Source organism: Aegilops tauschii, chromosome 6 (genome assembly GCF_002575655.3).
Source record: "Aegilops tauschii subsp. strangulata cultivar AL8/78 chromosome 6, Aet v6.0, whole genome shotgun sequence".
In the NCBI taxonomy this organism is placed as follows: Eukaryota; Viridiplantae; Streptophyta; class Magnoliopsida; order Poales; family Poaceae; genus Aegilops; species Aegilops tauschii.
The window spans coordinates 348,317,003-348,330,664 of record NC_053040.3 but is presented as its reverse complement, the minus strand read 5'-3'; the positions used below and the strand labels follow the sequence as shown (position 1 = coordinate 348,330,664).

Sequence of the window (13,662 nt, the reverse complement as noted above, 5' to 3'; positions counted from 1 at the left end):
TTCAGTGATATTATCGAGATACCATAGGGTAATACTCGAAGGTAGAGCAGAATAGAGGTTGGGTAGGTGAAATGATTTGGAGAAGATGAGTACTTTAACTCGTCCGAGAAATGGGATCAAAGAAGAACAATATGGTCGGAACCGCAATTGCAAAAGTCCAAATCACGGATACATGATCAAATTATACCAAGGGAATAATTATTGTTACGAGAAGCTTCCATGATAAGATCTACATCGTTTCCATAGGCATGAACACAAAGTTCAAGGTCGACTCCCACTTTTCCAATGCATAAACTTTCATTCACTTCTCGTTTTCGACGAAGTTGTAGTGTTGAAATTTTTCTGACGGAACACTAGTAGAGTATAACCCGCATAACCTTCGAGTTCCCACAGATTAGGGAAGGCATAGGTTCAACCCATAGGGGCATCTTAGGAACTTATAACACAACCTTCAGGAGTAATAAACAGAAGCTCAAAAGCAGAGCATGGTTGACAAAAGGAGATGATACAATTTACCAATGGCATTATGTATCAGAGAAAGAACTCACAAGGTGATTAATTATGAAGGACACTGTCGGATAATAATCCAACAGTGGATATGGCGATCCACAACGGAGCTGATGTGAGTATTGATACCCAATCAGAGGAAGAAAGAATGAAAATGCATCGGTTTATATAACATCTAAATAATTCAATGTTTAGGTAACAAAAGAATTATGATCTTTGAATCAAGAGATCAGGAGCAAATGCTCTGATCAAGGGGTAAGTTGAGTAGGCTTAGGGGTACAATCGATGGCAATTTGATTGGTCGAGATCCATCCCATGTTTAAAATGACGTCTGAGCCAGAAGGATGAATTCAAGGATCTGATTGAGGATTGCGAGCATTCGCAACATATTGAATCAACGAACTCAAAATGATAATGACAAAGGATACTGCTGCCTCTTGAGCATGCGTTGGTTTTCCCTTGAAGAGGAAAGGGTGATGCAGCAAAGTAGCGTAAGTATTTCCCTCAGTTTTTGAGAACCAAGGTATAATCCAGTAGGAGATTACACGCAAGTCACCTAGTACCTGCACAAACAATCAAGAACCTTGCAACCAACGCGATAAAGGGGTTGTCAATCCCTTCACGGTCACTCGCAAAAGTGAGATCTAATAAAGATAGTAAAGTAAATATTTTTGGTATTTTTGTTGTATAGATTGGAAAGTAAAGATTGCAAAAGAAATTGGCAAGTTGATGGGAAACTAATATGATGTAAAATAGACCGGGGGCCATAGGTTTCACTAGTGGCTTCTCTCAAAATAGCATATATTACGGTGGGTGAACAAATTACCGCTGAGCAATTATAGAAAAGCGCATAGTTATGAGAATATCTAGGCATGATCCTGAATATAGGCATCACGTCCAATCAAGAACCTTGCATCTACTACTATTACTCCACACATCGACCGCTATCCATCATGCATGTAGAGTATTAAGTTCATAAGAACAGAGTAACGCATTAAGCAAGATGACATGATGTAGAGGGATAAACTCAAGCAATATGATATAAACCCCATCTTTTTATCCTCGATGGCAACAATACAATACGTTCCTTGCTACCCCTACTATCACTGGGAAAGGACACCGCAAGATTGAACCCAAAGCTAAGCACTTCTCTCATTGCAAGAAAGATCAATCTAGTAGGCCAAACTAAACCGATAATTCGAAGAGACTTGCAAAGACATCAAATCATGCATATAAGAATTCAGAGAAGAACCAAATATTATTCATAGATAATCTTGATCATAAATCCACAATTCATCGGATCTCGGCAAACACATCGCAAAAAGTATTACATCGAATAGATCTCCAAGAACATCGAGGAGAACTTTGTATTGAGAACCAAAGAGAGAGAAGAAGCCATCTAGCTAATAACTATGGACCCGAAGGTCTGTGGTAAACTACTCATGCTTCATCGGAGAGGCTATGGTGTTGATGTAGAAGCCCTCTGTGATCGATTCCCCTTCCGGCAGATCGCCGGAAAAGGCCCCAAGATGGGATCTCACGGGTACAGAAGGTTGCGACGGTGGAAAAGTGGTTTCGTGCCCCCTGATGTTTTTAGGGTATAAGAGTATATATAGGTGAAAGAAGTACATCGATGAAGCTCTGTGGGGCCCACAAGGGTGGGGGCGCACCTACCCCCCCGGGTGCGCCCTCCTGCCTCGTGGCCGCCTCGCGGTGTTCCAGACCTCCAAATCTTCTGGAAGAAAGATCATCGCGAAGGTTTCATTCCGTTTGGATTCCGTTTGGTATTCCTTTTCTACGAAACACTGAAGTAGGCAAAAAAACAGAAACTGGCACTGGGCCTTCGGTTAATAGGTTAGTCCCAAAAATAATATAAAAGAGCATATTAAAGCCCATTAAACATCCAAAATGGATAACATAATAGCATGGAACAATCAAAAATTATAGATACGTTGGAGACGTATCAGATACTATGAATATTGCTAGTCATATGGAACGCATCCATAATGCAAGCACACAAGTATTTGCCGAGCAATAGCGGGCAGAGGATTACCGGAAGATCAGATAGTATTTCAATGTATCTTGTGAATCATATGAACAACGGGGGAAGAACGGATACTCGGTAAGTGCGAGGAATTATCCGTAGGGTGTATTCATGGGGCAAGAACTGCAAAGCGGTAAGCTCAAAGGATTATCGGGACAACAAAGAGCAGTTCGGGGCATCTTGTAAAAAATGAAGGAAATATGCCCTAGAGACAATAATAAAGTTGTTATTTATATTTCCTTATATCATGATAAATGTTTATTATTCATGCTAGAATTGTATTAACCGGAAACTTAGTACATGTGTGAATACATAAACAAAACAGAGTGTCCCTAGTATGCCGCTACTTGACTAGCTCGTTAATCAAAGATGGTTATGTTTCCTGACAATAGACATGTGTTGTCATTTGATGAACGGGATCACATCATTAGAGAATGATGTGATGGACAAGACCCATCCGTTAGCTTAGCATAATGATGTTTAGTTTATTGCTATTGCTTTCATCATGACTTATACATGTTCCTCTGACTACGAGATTATGCAACTCCTGAATACCAGAGGAACACCTTGTGTGCTATCAAACGTTACAATGTAACTGGGTGATTGTAAAGATGCTCTACAGATGTCTCCGAAGGTGTTTATTGGGTTGGCATAGATCGAGATTAGGATTTTTCACTCCGTGTATCGGAGAGGTATCTCTGGGCCCTCTCGGTAATGCACATCAGTATAAGCCTTGCAAGCAATGTGACTAATGAGTTAGTCATGGGATGATGCATTACAGAATGAGTAAAGAGACTTGCTGGTAACGAGATTGAACTAGGTATGATGATACCGACGATCGAATCTCGGGCAAGTAACATACCAATGACAAAGGGAACAACGTATGTTGTTATGCGGTTTGACCGATAAAGATCTTCGTAGAATATGTAGGAGCCAATATGAGCATCCAGGTTCCGCTATTGGTTATTGACCGGAGATGTGTCTCAGTCATGTCTACATAGTTCTCGAACCCGCAGGGTCCGCACACTTAACGTTCTATGACGATTTGTATTATGAGTTACGTGATTTGATGACCGAAGTTTGTTCGGAGTCCCGGATGAGATCACGGACATGACGAGGAGTCTTAAAATGGTCGAGAGGTAAAGATTCATATATAGAACAATGGTATTTGGACACCGAAAGTGTTCCGGGTGATAGCGGGTCACCGAAAGGGGTTCCGGGCAACCCCCGGCAAAGATATGGGCTTAATGGGCCAAGTAAGGGAACACACCAGCCCACAAGGGGCTGGTGCGCCCCCTATAGGGCCAGCCATGTGGGGAGAAAGGGAAAGGAGAGGAGGAAAAGGAAAGTATGAAGTAGGATTCCTACTTCCTTCCCCTCCCCCTCCTTCCTTTCCCCCTTGTCCAAATATGGTAGGGGGGCGAATTGGACTAGGGGCCAAAGTAGGATTCCTCCTACTTGGGTGCGCCCTAGGCTGCCTCCCTCCCTCTCCCTCCTTTATATACATGGGGAGGGCACCCCTAGAACACACATCAATTGTTCCTAGCCGTGTGCGGCGCCCCCCTCCACAGTTAACACCTCGGTCATATTGTCATACTGCTTAGCCGAAGCCCTGCGCCGGTAACTTCATCATCACCGCCGCCACGTCTTCGTGCTGACGGAACTCTCCCTCGTCCTCAACTAGATCAAGAGCTCGAGGGACGTCATCGTGTTGAACGTGTGTTGAACATGGAGGTGCTGTACATTCGGTACTTGGATCGGTTGGATCGTGAAGACGTTCGACTACATCAACCGCGTTACTAAACGCTTCCGCTTTCGGTCTACGAGGGTACGTGGACACACTCTCCCCACTCGTTTCTATGCTTCTCCTAGATAGATCTTGCATGATCGTAGGCAAATTTTGAAATACTACGTTCCCCAACAGTGGCATCCGAGCCAGGTCTATGCGTAGATGTTATATGCACGAGTAGAACACAAAGAGTTGTGGGCGATAATAGTCATACTGCTTACCAGCAATGTCTTACTTTGATTCGGCGGTATTGTTGGATAAAGCTTCCCAGACCGACATTACATGACCGCGTTCATGGGACTAGTTCTACCGACGTGCTTCGCACACAGGTGGCTAGTGGGTGTCTGTTCCTCCAACTTTAGTTGAATCGAGTTTGACTACGCCCGGTCCTTGTTGAAAGTTAAAACAGCACACTTGACGAAAAATCGTTGTGGTTTTGATGCGTAGGTAAGAACGGTTCTTGCTAGAAGCCCATAGCAGCCACGTAAAACTTGCAACAACAAAGTAGAGGACGTCTAACTTGTTGTGATGTGATATGGTCAAGACGTGATGATATATAAATTGTTGTATGAGACGATCATGTTTTGTAAAAGTTATCGGCAACTGGCAGGAGCCTTATGGTTGTCGCTTTATTGTATGAAATGCAATCGCCATGTAATTGCTTTACTTTATCACTAAGCGGTAGCGATAGTCGTAGAAGCAATAGTTGGCGAGACGACAACGATGCTTCGATGGAGATCAAGGTGTCAAGCCGGTGACGATGGTGATCATGACGTTGCTTTGGAGATGGAGATCAAAGGCACAAAGATGATGATGGCCATATCATATCACTTATTTGATTGCATGTGATGTTTATCTTTTATGCATCTTATTTTGCTTAGTACGGCGGTAGCATTATAAGATGATCTCTCACTAAATTTCAAGGTATAAGTGTTCTCCCTGACTATGCACCGTTGCGACAATTCTTCCTGCTGAGACACCACGTGATGATCGGGTGTGATAAGCTCTACATTCACATACAACGGGTGCAAGCCAGTTTTGCGCATGCAAAATACTCGGGTTAAACTTGACGAGCCTAGCATATGCAGATATGACCTCGGAACACTGAGACCTAAAGGTCGAGCATGAATCATATAGTAGATATGATCAACATAGTGATGTTCATCATTGAAAACTACTCCATCTCACGTGATGATCGGACATGATTTAGTTGATTTGGATCACGTGATCATTTATATGACTAGAGGGATGTCTATCTAAGTGGGAGTTCTAAGTAATATGATTAATTGCACTTATATTTATCATGAACTTAGTCCTGATAGTATTTGCATATCTATGTTGTAGATCAATTGCTCGCGTATAGCTTCCCCGTTTTATTTTTGATATGTTCCTAGAGGAAAAATAAGTTGAAAGATGATAGTAGAAATGATGCGGACTGGGTCCATGATCTGAGGATTATCCTCATTGCTGCACAGAAGAATTATGTCTTTGATGCACCGCTAGGTACGGACCTATTGCAGGAGCAGATGCAGACGTTATGAACGTTTGGCAACCTTAGGTCATCCACTTGAGGGAAATTTGCTGCTGTCCTACAAAACTCTGCGCTTGGAAAGCCAACCGAGTCTACAAGAACAAAAGTTGCGTAGTAGACATCAAGCGCGCACACACATTTCGAAAACAAAGTCTAACCATTCATTTGACTAACTAAATATGCCTCACAAAATTTGTATCATTGGATTTGTATTTTAAGAAAGTTTCCAATGCTATAATTGTATAACATATAACACTTATATTATTAATTATAGTGATCAACATTAAATCATGCATAACAAGGACGCCATGGTAAAATGAGATAATACTTTGAAATTACTCAACTGGAATTAGCCTTCCAAATGAATGGTACATATGACTTCAAGATGAATGGTACTTAACTGGAATTTTAGGATAGTAAAACTGAACCTAATGCGAGCTCTCTCACGTCTTCTATGTTTTTGGTCGTTGGATGGCGTTTTAATTAGTTTCTAGCCGTCAGATCTTCCTCTAAACAGTAGTTTACCATGATTTGGTCTACTTGTCCTAATGAGCCACTACTCTAAGGACATTTTTGAAGGCTTGTAGTTAGTTGGGTTTCTATGGAATCACACTATAGTAACGTTTCCTCATGTAACCCTAGGTGGTTAGGACAAATTTTCCCCTCTAGAATTCACTGGCGAGCCCGTGGATTTGTCTCCCTTCTGCATGCCGCTCCGGAGGCCGGTTGCGGGGAGGAGAATCCCGCTGCCTCCGCACCGGTTAGTAGCTTAGGCTAGGGTTTTTTAGTCCTCGCTGGTGTGATGCTAGGGTAGACGATGACGCTTCTTCTTGGAGTTTGTCTTTCGGGCTTCGACCCTCCTCGAGTTCGTCCGTTTGGATGTAGTCGATGAGCTCCAGTGCAGATTCCTGCCGCCTCCTTGGGGCGGTGTGGTTACAGTTTCTCGTCATGTGGCGAGAGTTGGTGTCAGATGCTTAAGATCTATGCATGGGTTCAATGACGATGACTACGACTTCAGGGCATTGGTCCTTAGGGACACGTGGAACTATCATCGACAAGGTCAAGTCGGCTCCGGTGGGGAGCAGCGACAGAATCGCGTCGGCGGCTTATTTTGGCGGCAGTGGAGGTCGTTCGGTGGTCTCGGGATCTCAATGTAATTTTTGTTATGTTTGAGATACTTTTTACTCCCGACGAATCTTTTATACTCCATCCGTTCCTAAATATTTGTCTTTCTAGATATTTCAAATAGACCACCACGTAAGGATGTATATAGACATATTTTAGAGCGTAGATTCACTCATTTTTCTCCGTATGTAGTCATTTGTTGAAATCTCTAGAAAGATAAATATTTAGGAGCAGAAGGAGTAATAGATATGATCCTTTCAAAGAAAACTGGAATTAGACTTCAAATTCTTCTTTGAAAACGATACATTGCATCAAAGCGGCCCTTAATATTCAGATAAACCCCTTTCCAATCCTCCGGCTCGTAGTCGTAGGCCAAAGAGCAAAATCAGAGGGGGGAACCGACCGACAGACACCTGGGCCGACCCTTCGCCTCAGCCGGCGCGCATGGCTTCCGCATCCGCCTCGCCACCGGCGAACGCTCGCGCACCGCAGGCGCTGTCCAAGTCCACTCTCCTGGGCGGCGTTGGGGATCTGGACGCGGCCGTGTCCATTCGCCTCCACGCCCTCTTCCTCCCGGTGCCCCGCCTCTTCCTCAAGGCCTTCGAGGTCGCCGGCGACGGGCGCATCTGGCTCCCCGTCCCCATCTCCCTGCTGCTGATCTCCACCACCACCTCGTCCGTGGTCTCCCCTCTCCTCGCCGGCCTCGTCGTGGGCCTGGTGCTCGACCTCGCCTTCGTCGGCCTCGCCAAGCTCATCGTCCGCCGCCCGCGCCCGGCATACAACGCCGCGGACATGTACGTCGCTGTCGCCGTTGACCACTGGTCCTTCCCCAGCGGCCACTCCTCGCGCGCCTTCCTCGTCGCCGCCTTCCTCGCGGACGGGGGCCTCCCTCTCCCTCGCGAGGTGCTGTTCCTCTGGGCGGCCGCGACTTCGGCGTCAAGGGTGCTTCTGGGCCGGCACTACATTCTCGATGTGGTCGCCGGGGCTTGGCTCGGCGTGCTGGAGGCCTGGCTCAGCAACTTGATCTTGAGATTCTTGTGCAGCCGCAGCAGCTTTCTTGTGTGCTAGTTCTTTCATGATTTTGGTCAGTCGCATTACTGTCACACAAGTGCATGTTTTCTTGCAATTGATTTACGTTTGTGAGCACACATGTTTTTGCTAGTGCTTGAACTGATGAGTATGCCATGTGCCATGAACATGAAGGATATATTGAAGCCAGTTGCTTTTTTATCAGCACTTTCATTAGCACTTTTATGAGTACAATTGTTGGTGGATGGTGGTTTCTTCACCTTTCAGTTATTGCAAATGACAATCGACAACTAGTAGCAGTACTGATGTTCTAACATGATTACTCTTTCTTCATCATGCCAGGTGGTAGCTAGATTTACGTTGCTTAGGCTGAGTGCATTGGAAACATTGGTTTTCATATCCCAGGTGTTCTTACCCCCATCATGGGTAGACAGCTCTTCTTCAGTGAATGTTCACATCGTAGTTGCTTATACTACAAAAATCTTCGTAAAATGGATATGCTGCTAGCGGTATATGCTAGATATTCCATGCCAATTTGATTTCTCAGGTTACATTCGAGAGGTTTAAGAAGTGCTATCAGCCGCAGGAGGTTCCTCTCAGGAAAGGGCACCTGTCATCCAGTTATATTATTCTGTTCACTCTCGATCAAGAAAGAGTCTTCTCAGAACCAGGATGTTCTTCAGCTTGCTTCTTGGAGGACACACAGAAAGTAATCGATGGCAGGTGGTGTATCCAAATGTTGAAAGCGAGCGGGAATCGGCCGGGGAGCAAGACGTTGCAACTGTCTGCATCCACTGGCGAGTGGCGACAATCCCGGATGAGAAAACAAGGAGCGACAGAGGCATTTTTGTACTGTTTTGCGGCAAGACCTTTGATATTTCAGCAACACTACATAATCAGCCACAGTAACAATTCTGGACTTGTTTGACCGTGGCATGTCCTCGGAGAAAGTGGACGACGGTTGCTGAAGAAGCTCGTTTCCGGCGTAGAAGCCTCAGATCTGAGTGATGATAAGTTGATGACCTAACGCCGCATCATTTGTACTGATTGTTCCGATGATGCTTGCCTGGCAGTTCATAGGTGGGTTTGGTACCCTTTCGGCGCGGTTTGGTAGCCAGCTATTTTCAGAAACTAAATAGCTTCCAGCGTAGAGTTCATCCTTTTTAGGGTAAAATTCATGTGTTTCAGCAGATCATCAGTGGCTCCTGCACCTCAGCTCACGGACTCGCAACCATGTTCCATGTTGATACGTTTTGGCAGGACATGTTACCTTAATCAATTGTATAAGGACCTGCATATCGAGTCAGATTTTTAGGCAAGAAAAGTCGATCATTTTTCATGGCAAATTAAATTTGTTGAGATGACAAATTTAGTTGGTTGAGTATGGCAAATCCGCTTCAGTTTAATAGAAGTTTTGTTTTAGCATAAGATTTATATGTGCTAGGGATACATCTAGTATATGTTTTATAGCAAAACCAAAAGTTGTTAATGTCAGGAAAAGGGGGACGCGGGCGTCGGTCGGAGTCGGAGAGGACAAAGGGAAAGAAAAGAGATAGGATCCTTTCCCGGGCGGCGACGTGGGTGCCGTGTCCGGCCAATCCCAACTGGCAAACCCGGCTCCGCCGCCGTTGCCCGAACCCAGCTACTATTATAAACTCCTCAACCAACGCAACGCAACGCAAGGCGCGCTACAGATAAAAGGGAACCAAGAAAGAAGAAGCCCACGACGCAACCGCTCCCAATCCATAATCAATCAATCAGCCAATCGCCAGTGTTTCCCAACCGAAACCGCCTAATCCATCCATCAATCCTCTGTCTACGCCAACCCGAATTCCTCCCTTCCACCCTCCGGAGCCCTCTCCTCCTCCGATTCCCCCCCCCCCCCCCCCCCCCCCATCGACAAATCCTCTGCCCTTCCCCTGCTTTGCCCTTTCATAGCCGGAAAGAAGAAGGTAGTCTCCGCCGGCCGCCTCTTGGTGCTTTGCTTCTAGAGCAGGAAACGACGTTCTTGGATCGTCCCGGCGACTCGCCGGCGAGAGAAAAGAAGGAGAATCTTTGGTGTTTGGTCCCGACTCTCCCTCCGGTCGTCGTTTCGTTGCCGGCGCGATGAGTAATACGCTGCTCCGAATCTACCCTTCCGAGCTCAAGATGCCATGTAAGTTGCTTCCGGCACCTGCCCTCAGCTAGTTTCTGCTGTTTCTTGATCCGTATTGCCCTGTGGGGACTGATCGGATCGTTCATGTGTCGATGTTCCGAGCAGTTGAGCTCAGGAAGTCGAATACAGGATGCATCGAGCTCGTCAACAAGACCGATCAGCGTGTAGCTTTCAAGGTGGGGATTTTTGCCACGGTTTTGTTCTGAGTTCTGAAACCTGCAGGGTGATATTCTGGAGGAATTTTGCTGACGGATTTCCTATGCGATGCTCAATGTGCAGGTAAAAACAACGAACCCAAAAAAGTACGCAGTGCGGCCTACCTCCGGCATCGTGCCGCCAGGGGGATCCTGCGGTATCACAAGTGCGTCCACTTTGCTGCATTATATGCATTATTGTTACTCCCTCTGTAAACTAATATAAGTGATCTAAACGCTCTTATATTAGTTTACAGAGGGAGTACTTGATTGGTTGATGAGCCCATCTCATGTGGCATTGTTGCCTGCTCTAGTTACGATGCAGGCACCCAAGGAGATCCCCCAGGATTACCAATGCAAGGACAAGTTCCTCATTCAAAGCGTCATAGTGCAGGAAGGGATAACGCATAAGGACATTGTCCCTGAGATGGTAAGTTCTTGCAGCACCCGAGGTTGACACGGTGGATGTTGATTGATTGTGTCGTCTGTGTCATCTGTAATGTGAGTGTTACGGTTTGTAGTTCGGCAGAGCGCCTGGCAGGGTGGTGGAGGAGTTCAAGCTGCGGGTGATCTACATCCCTGCAAATCCCCCCTCACCGGTGCCTGAGGGAGACGAGGAAGAGATTGCAGATATGGAGGTCGACCATGAAGTGTTTAGACAATCCATGATCGATGCTGTAAGTGGTGCCATTGCTTCTTGATGCTGTAAGATATGATGCCATGTTTGTTCCTAAATCCTAACGATGGTTGGTGTGCTCTCTTCCTTTTCAGGCATCTAGGCAAGAATATGCATCTGGACCACAAGCTTCACATGACAAGGTGACTGTTTGTTCCACTAAAAACAGCATTGCTATGTTCTTGTATCTGTCAGTGATAAAGTATCCTCGCTGATACATAACAACATCAAATTATTATGCTTTAAAAAAACCTGTACTTCGAAATGCGATATTTAGCTCTAGTTGAGCACTATCATATGCTTGCAAGCTACAGACTCTTGCCATGTATAACCTACCAATTGACTTAGATTTTTATTGTTTGAAGAGCATTGTAATAGCTAAACTCATTTTTCTTAAATGCCCCTCTCTGTGCCATTGTCGGCATGACAGTGATACCTAATGTTTACTAATGCTCGTCTGCGTTGATAGATTTTTTTTCTGCTATTATATTTATACCATCTTAAAAGTTCCTGAACAAATTAATGTTTCTGACATTACTGATATTCTGTGATTCTTTAGGACGCCTCTACGGTTAAGCCAGAAGTTGTTAAATATGTAGCTGAAAACAAGAAGCTTCAACAAGAGCTGGTATGACTTCTCATCTAATGAGGATATATTGGCACTATTTCAGTATAACTATTATGTTGCTGTGCTACTTTTCCCCAAAAATTTTATCCTGAAAACATATTTCATTGTTCTTTTAAGAAATGAATGACAGAGATCAATTTATGATCCAAGTTCTGCTGAGAAACTGGGGAAATCTTGATTTGTATTGCTCGCACAATTATATTGCAGACATAACTAATTTTGCAAGAAATTAACCCGAGCAGTCTGGTAACTCCTGCCAAACCTGATATAATATCTCCGGACTATCATAACACAACACGAAAAGATCAAAAGAAGTTGACAGGAGTTCTGCCAAAAGATATTAATATCTCCTACTATCATAATACATTAATGGAAAAAAGTCAACTTGTTTGCTTTTCCGAACCAAACTCTGTTGCTAGACATTATGATTTTGTATTCTGATATCTAATCCTAGTAAACGCTGCTTCATTTTCAGGAACAGCTTAGCGAGAGAAGGCAGTCTCTTGGGGGTTTCTCACGTACGTTTGTGCTCCTCGTCTTCCTGTTATCTGTTCTTGTTGGATACTGGATGACAGGTCGGAAGGTTTAGCCACAAATAGCGGCTACATATACATGTGGTTTTGCGGCTTGGCGTATGCCTTGCCTGGTTACCCCTTGTTTTGGATGGTTTTTCTCTTATGTTCTTTTAGTATAGTCTACACTGTATAGAGAGGTGTTCTGGGTTTGAAGTTATACATGTGTTGGGAATGTACATTTTTTTGTGGAATATGCAGAAGACACTGCATATCTATTCCATTAAGAACTCGCCCCTTTGAACAAGATTCTAATGACAACTGCATTGTGTTTTTTTTCCTTTTTGCAAATTTTAGAACCTTTGTTAACAGATTCCACTACCTGCTGCAATCTGTTTCTTTAACCTCCTGCTTGAGGAAAAGAACACTGTCAGTAATAAAGTATCCTCTAGTGGAAGGCCTGGGCCTTGACCATGTAAGGAAGCCCGTAACTGCCTAGCCCGGTAGCGTAGCCCACTCGATCAGTCCACCAGCAGGCGACGCCCTAAATTCAGGCATTACCTGGCGGACCTATACTCTCAACAAATAGTCTTAAAATGTTAAATATTCAGTGTTTAAGCATACACAGTAGTAAAACTGGGAGCACTGCCTTGCCGCCATGGTGACTTGGCTGAGGGATTCTATTGCCAACTCTGGGCCCCTAAGTACCTGACCTTCCAGAAACCTTAAGGACTCCTCCACCCTCCCTCCTCCCACCGCCGCCGCCACCCAAGAGCTTCCAACCATGGCGGAAAGTGGTCGGGGGCGTGGCCGAGGCAAACACAAAGGAGGAAGAGGTGAGATCGGCAACAACTGGAGACAAGAGCCACCCCTGCAGCCTCAGATGGGCGGGCCACCGCCATTCTTCGGTTATGGGTTTCAGGGCCTTCCTCCATGGGGTTTTCCAGGCCAATTCCCACCCCAATTTCACCAGCAAAAGTGTGGGGGGGGGGGGGGGGGTCCGGTTGCGCAATTGTATGGGCCGCCTCCTACTCAGAATGGACGCCCAGAAGTTTGTCCTTGCCCCTGCGTCAGGTCTTATGGCTTACTCTGATGTGATTTGCTACAATTGTGGGGAACCAGGACATCACCTGGACAAGTGCACCAAGCCCAAGAGCTGTTTTATCTGCAAAATGGTCACCCACAAGGTGGATAATTGTCCTGTCAGAAGGAAGCCGCTATGGGTTTCAGGGCCTTCCTCCATGGGGTTTTCCAGGCCAATTCCCACCCCAATTTCATCAGCAACAGTGGGGGGGGGGGGGGGTCCGGTTGCGCAATGGTATGGGCCGCCTCCTCCTCAGAATGGACGCCCAGAAGTTTGTCCTTGCCCCTGCATCAGGTCTTATGGCTTACTCTGATGTGATTTGCTACAATTGTGGGGAACCAGGACATCACCTGGACAAGTGCACCAAGCCCAAGAGCTGTTTTATCTG

The 13,662-nt window shown here is 45.3% G+C and overlaps 2 protein-coding genes across 2 annotated transcripts; both read left to right on the top strand.

Annotated features, from left to right (window-relative positions):
* The first annotated feature begins 7,418 nt into the window (after positions 1-7,418).
* Positions 7,419-12,511, top strand: LOC109764580 (vesicle-associated protein 1-3). The gene is made up of 8 exons (XM_020323385.4): positions 7,419-10,180; positions 10,286-10,356; positions 10,460-10,541; positions 10,689-10,804; positions 10,896-11,051; positions 11,146-11,193; positions 11,610-11,678; positions 12,154-12,511. Exons 1-8 carry the CDS (start codon positions 10,132-10,134, stop codon positions 12,265-12,267), a joined length of 705 nt encoding a protein of 234 aa, XP_020178974.1. The 5' UTR covers positions 7,419-10,131; the 3' UTR covers positions 12,268-12,511.
* LOC109764587 (probable lipid phosphate phosphatase beta) lies at positions 7,441-8,226 on the top strand. Its single transcript, XM_020323392.2, has one exon. The coding sequence runs from the start codon at positions 7,441-7,443 to the stop codon at positions 8,062-8,064; it is 624 nt and encodes a 207-aa protein (XP_020178981.1). The 3' UTR covers positions 8,065-8,226.
* Positions 12,512-13,662: the final 1,151 nt, after the last annotated feature.

What these genes read in the sequence shown, in the direction of transcription:
- LOC109764580 (XM_020323385.4), top strand. Translation starts at nt 10,132, where the DNA reads ATGAGTAATACGCTGCTCCGAATCTACCCTTCCGAGCTCAAGATGCCA. An exon ending in GACAATCCATGATCGATGCT is followed by an intron (nt 11,052 to 11,145) that starts GTAAGTGGTGCC and finishes CTTCCTTTTCAG; the next exon opens with GCATCTAGGCAAGAATATGC. An exon ending in CACAAGCTTCACATGACAAG is followed by an intron (nt 11,194 to 11,609) that starts GTGACTGTTTGT and finishes GTGATTCTTTAG; the next exon opens with GACGCCTCTACGGTTAAGCC.
- LOC109764587 (XM_020323392.2), top strand. Translation starts at nt 7,441, where the DNA reads ATGGCTTCCGCATCCGCCTCGCCACCGGCGAACGCTCGCGCACCGCAG.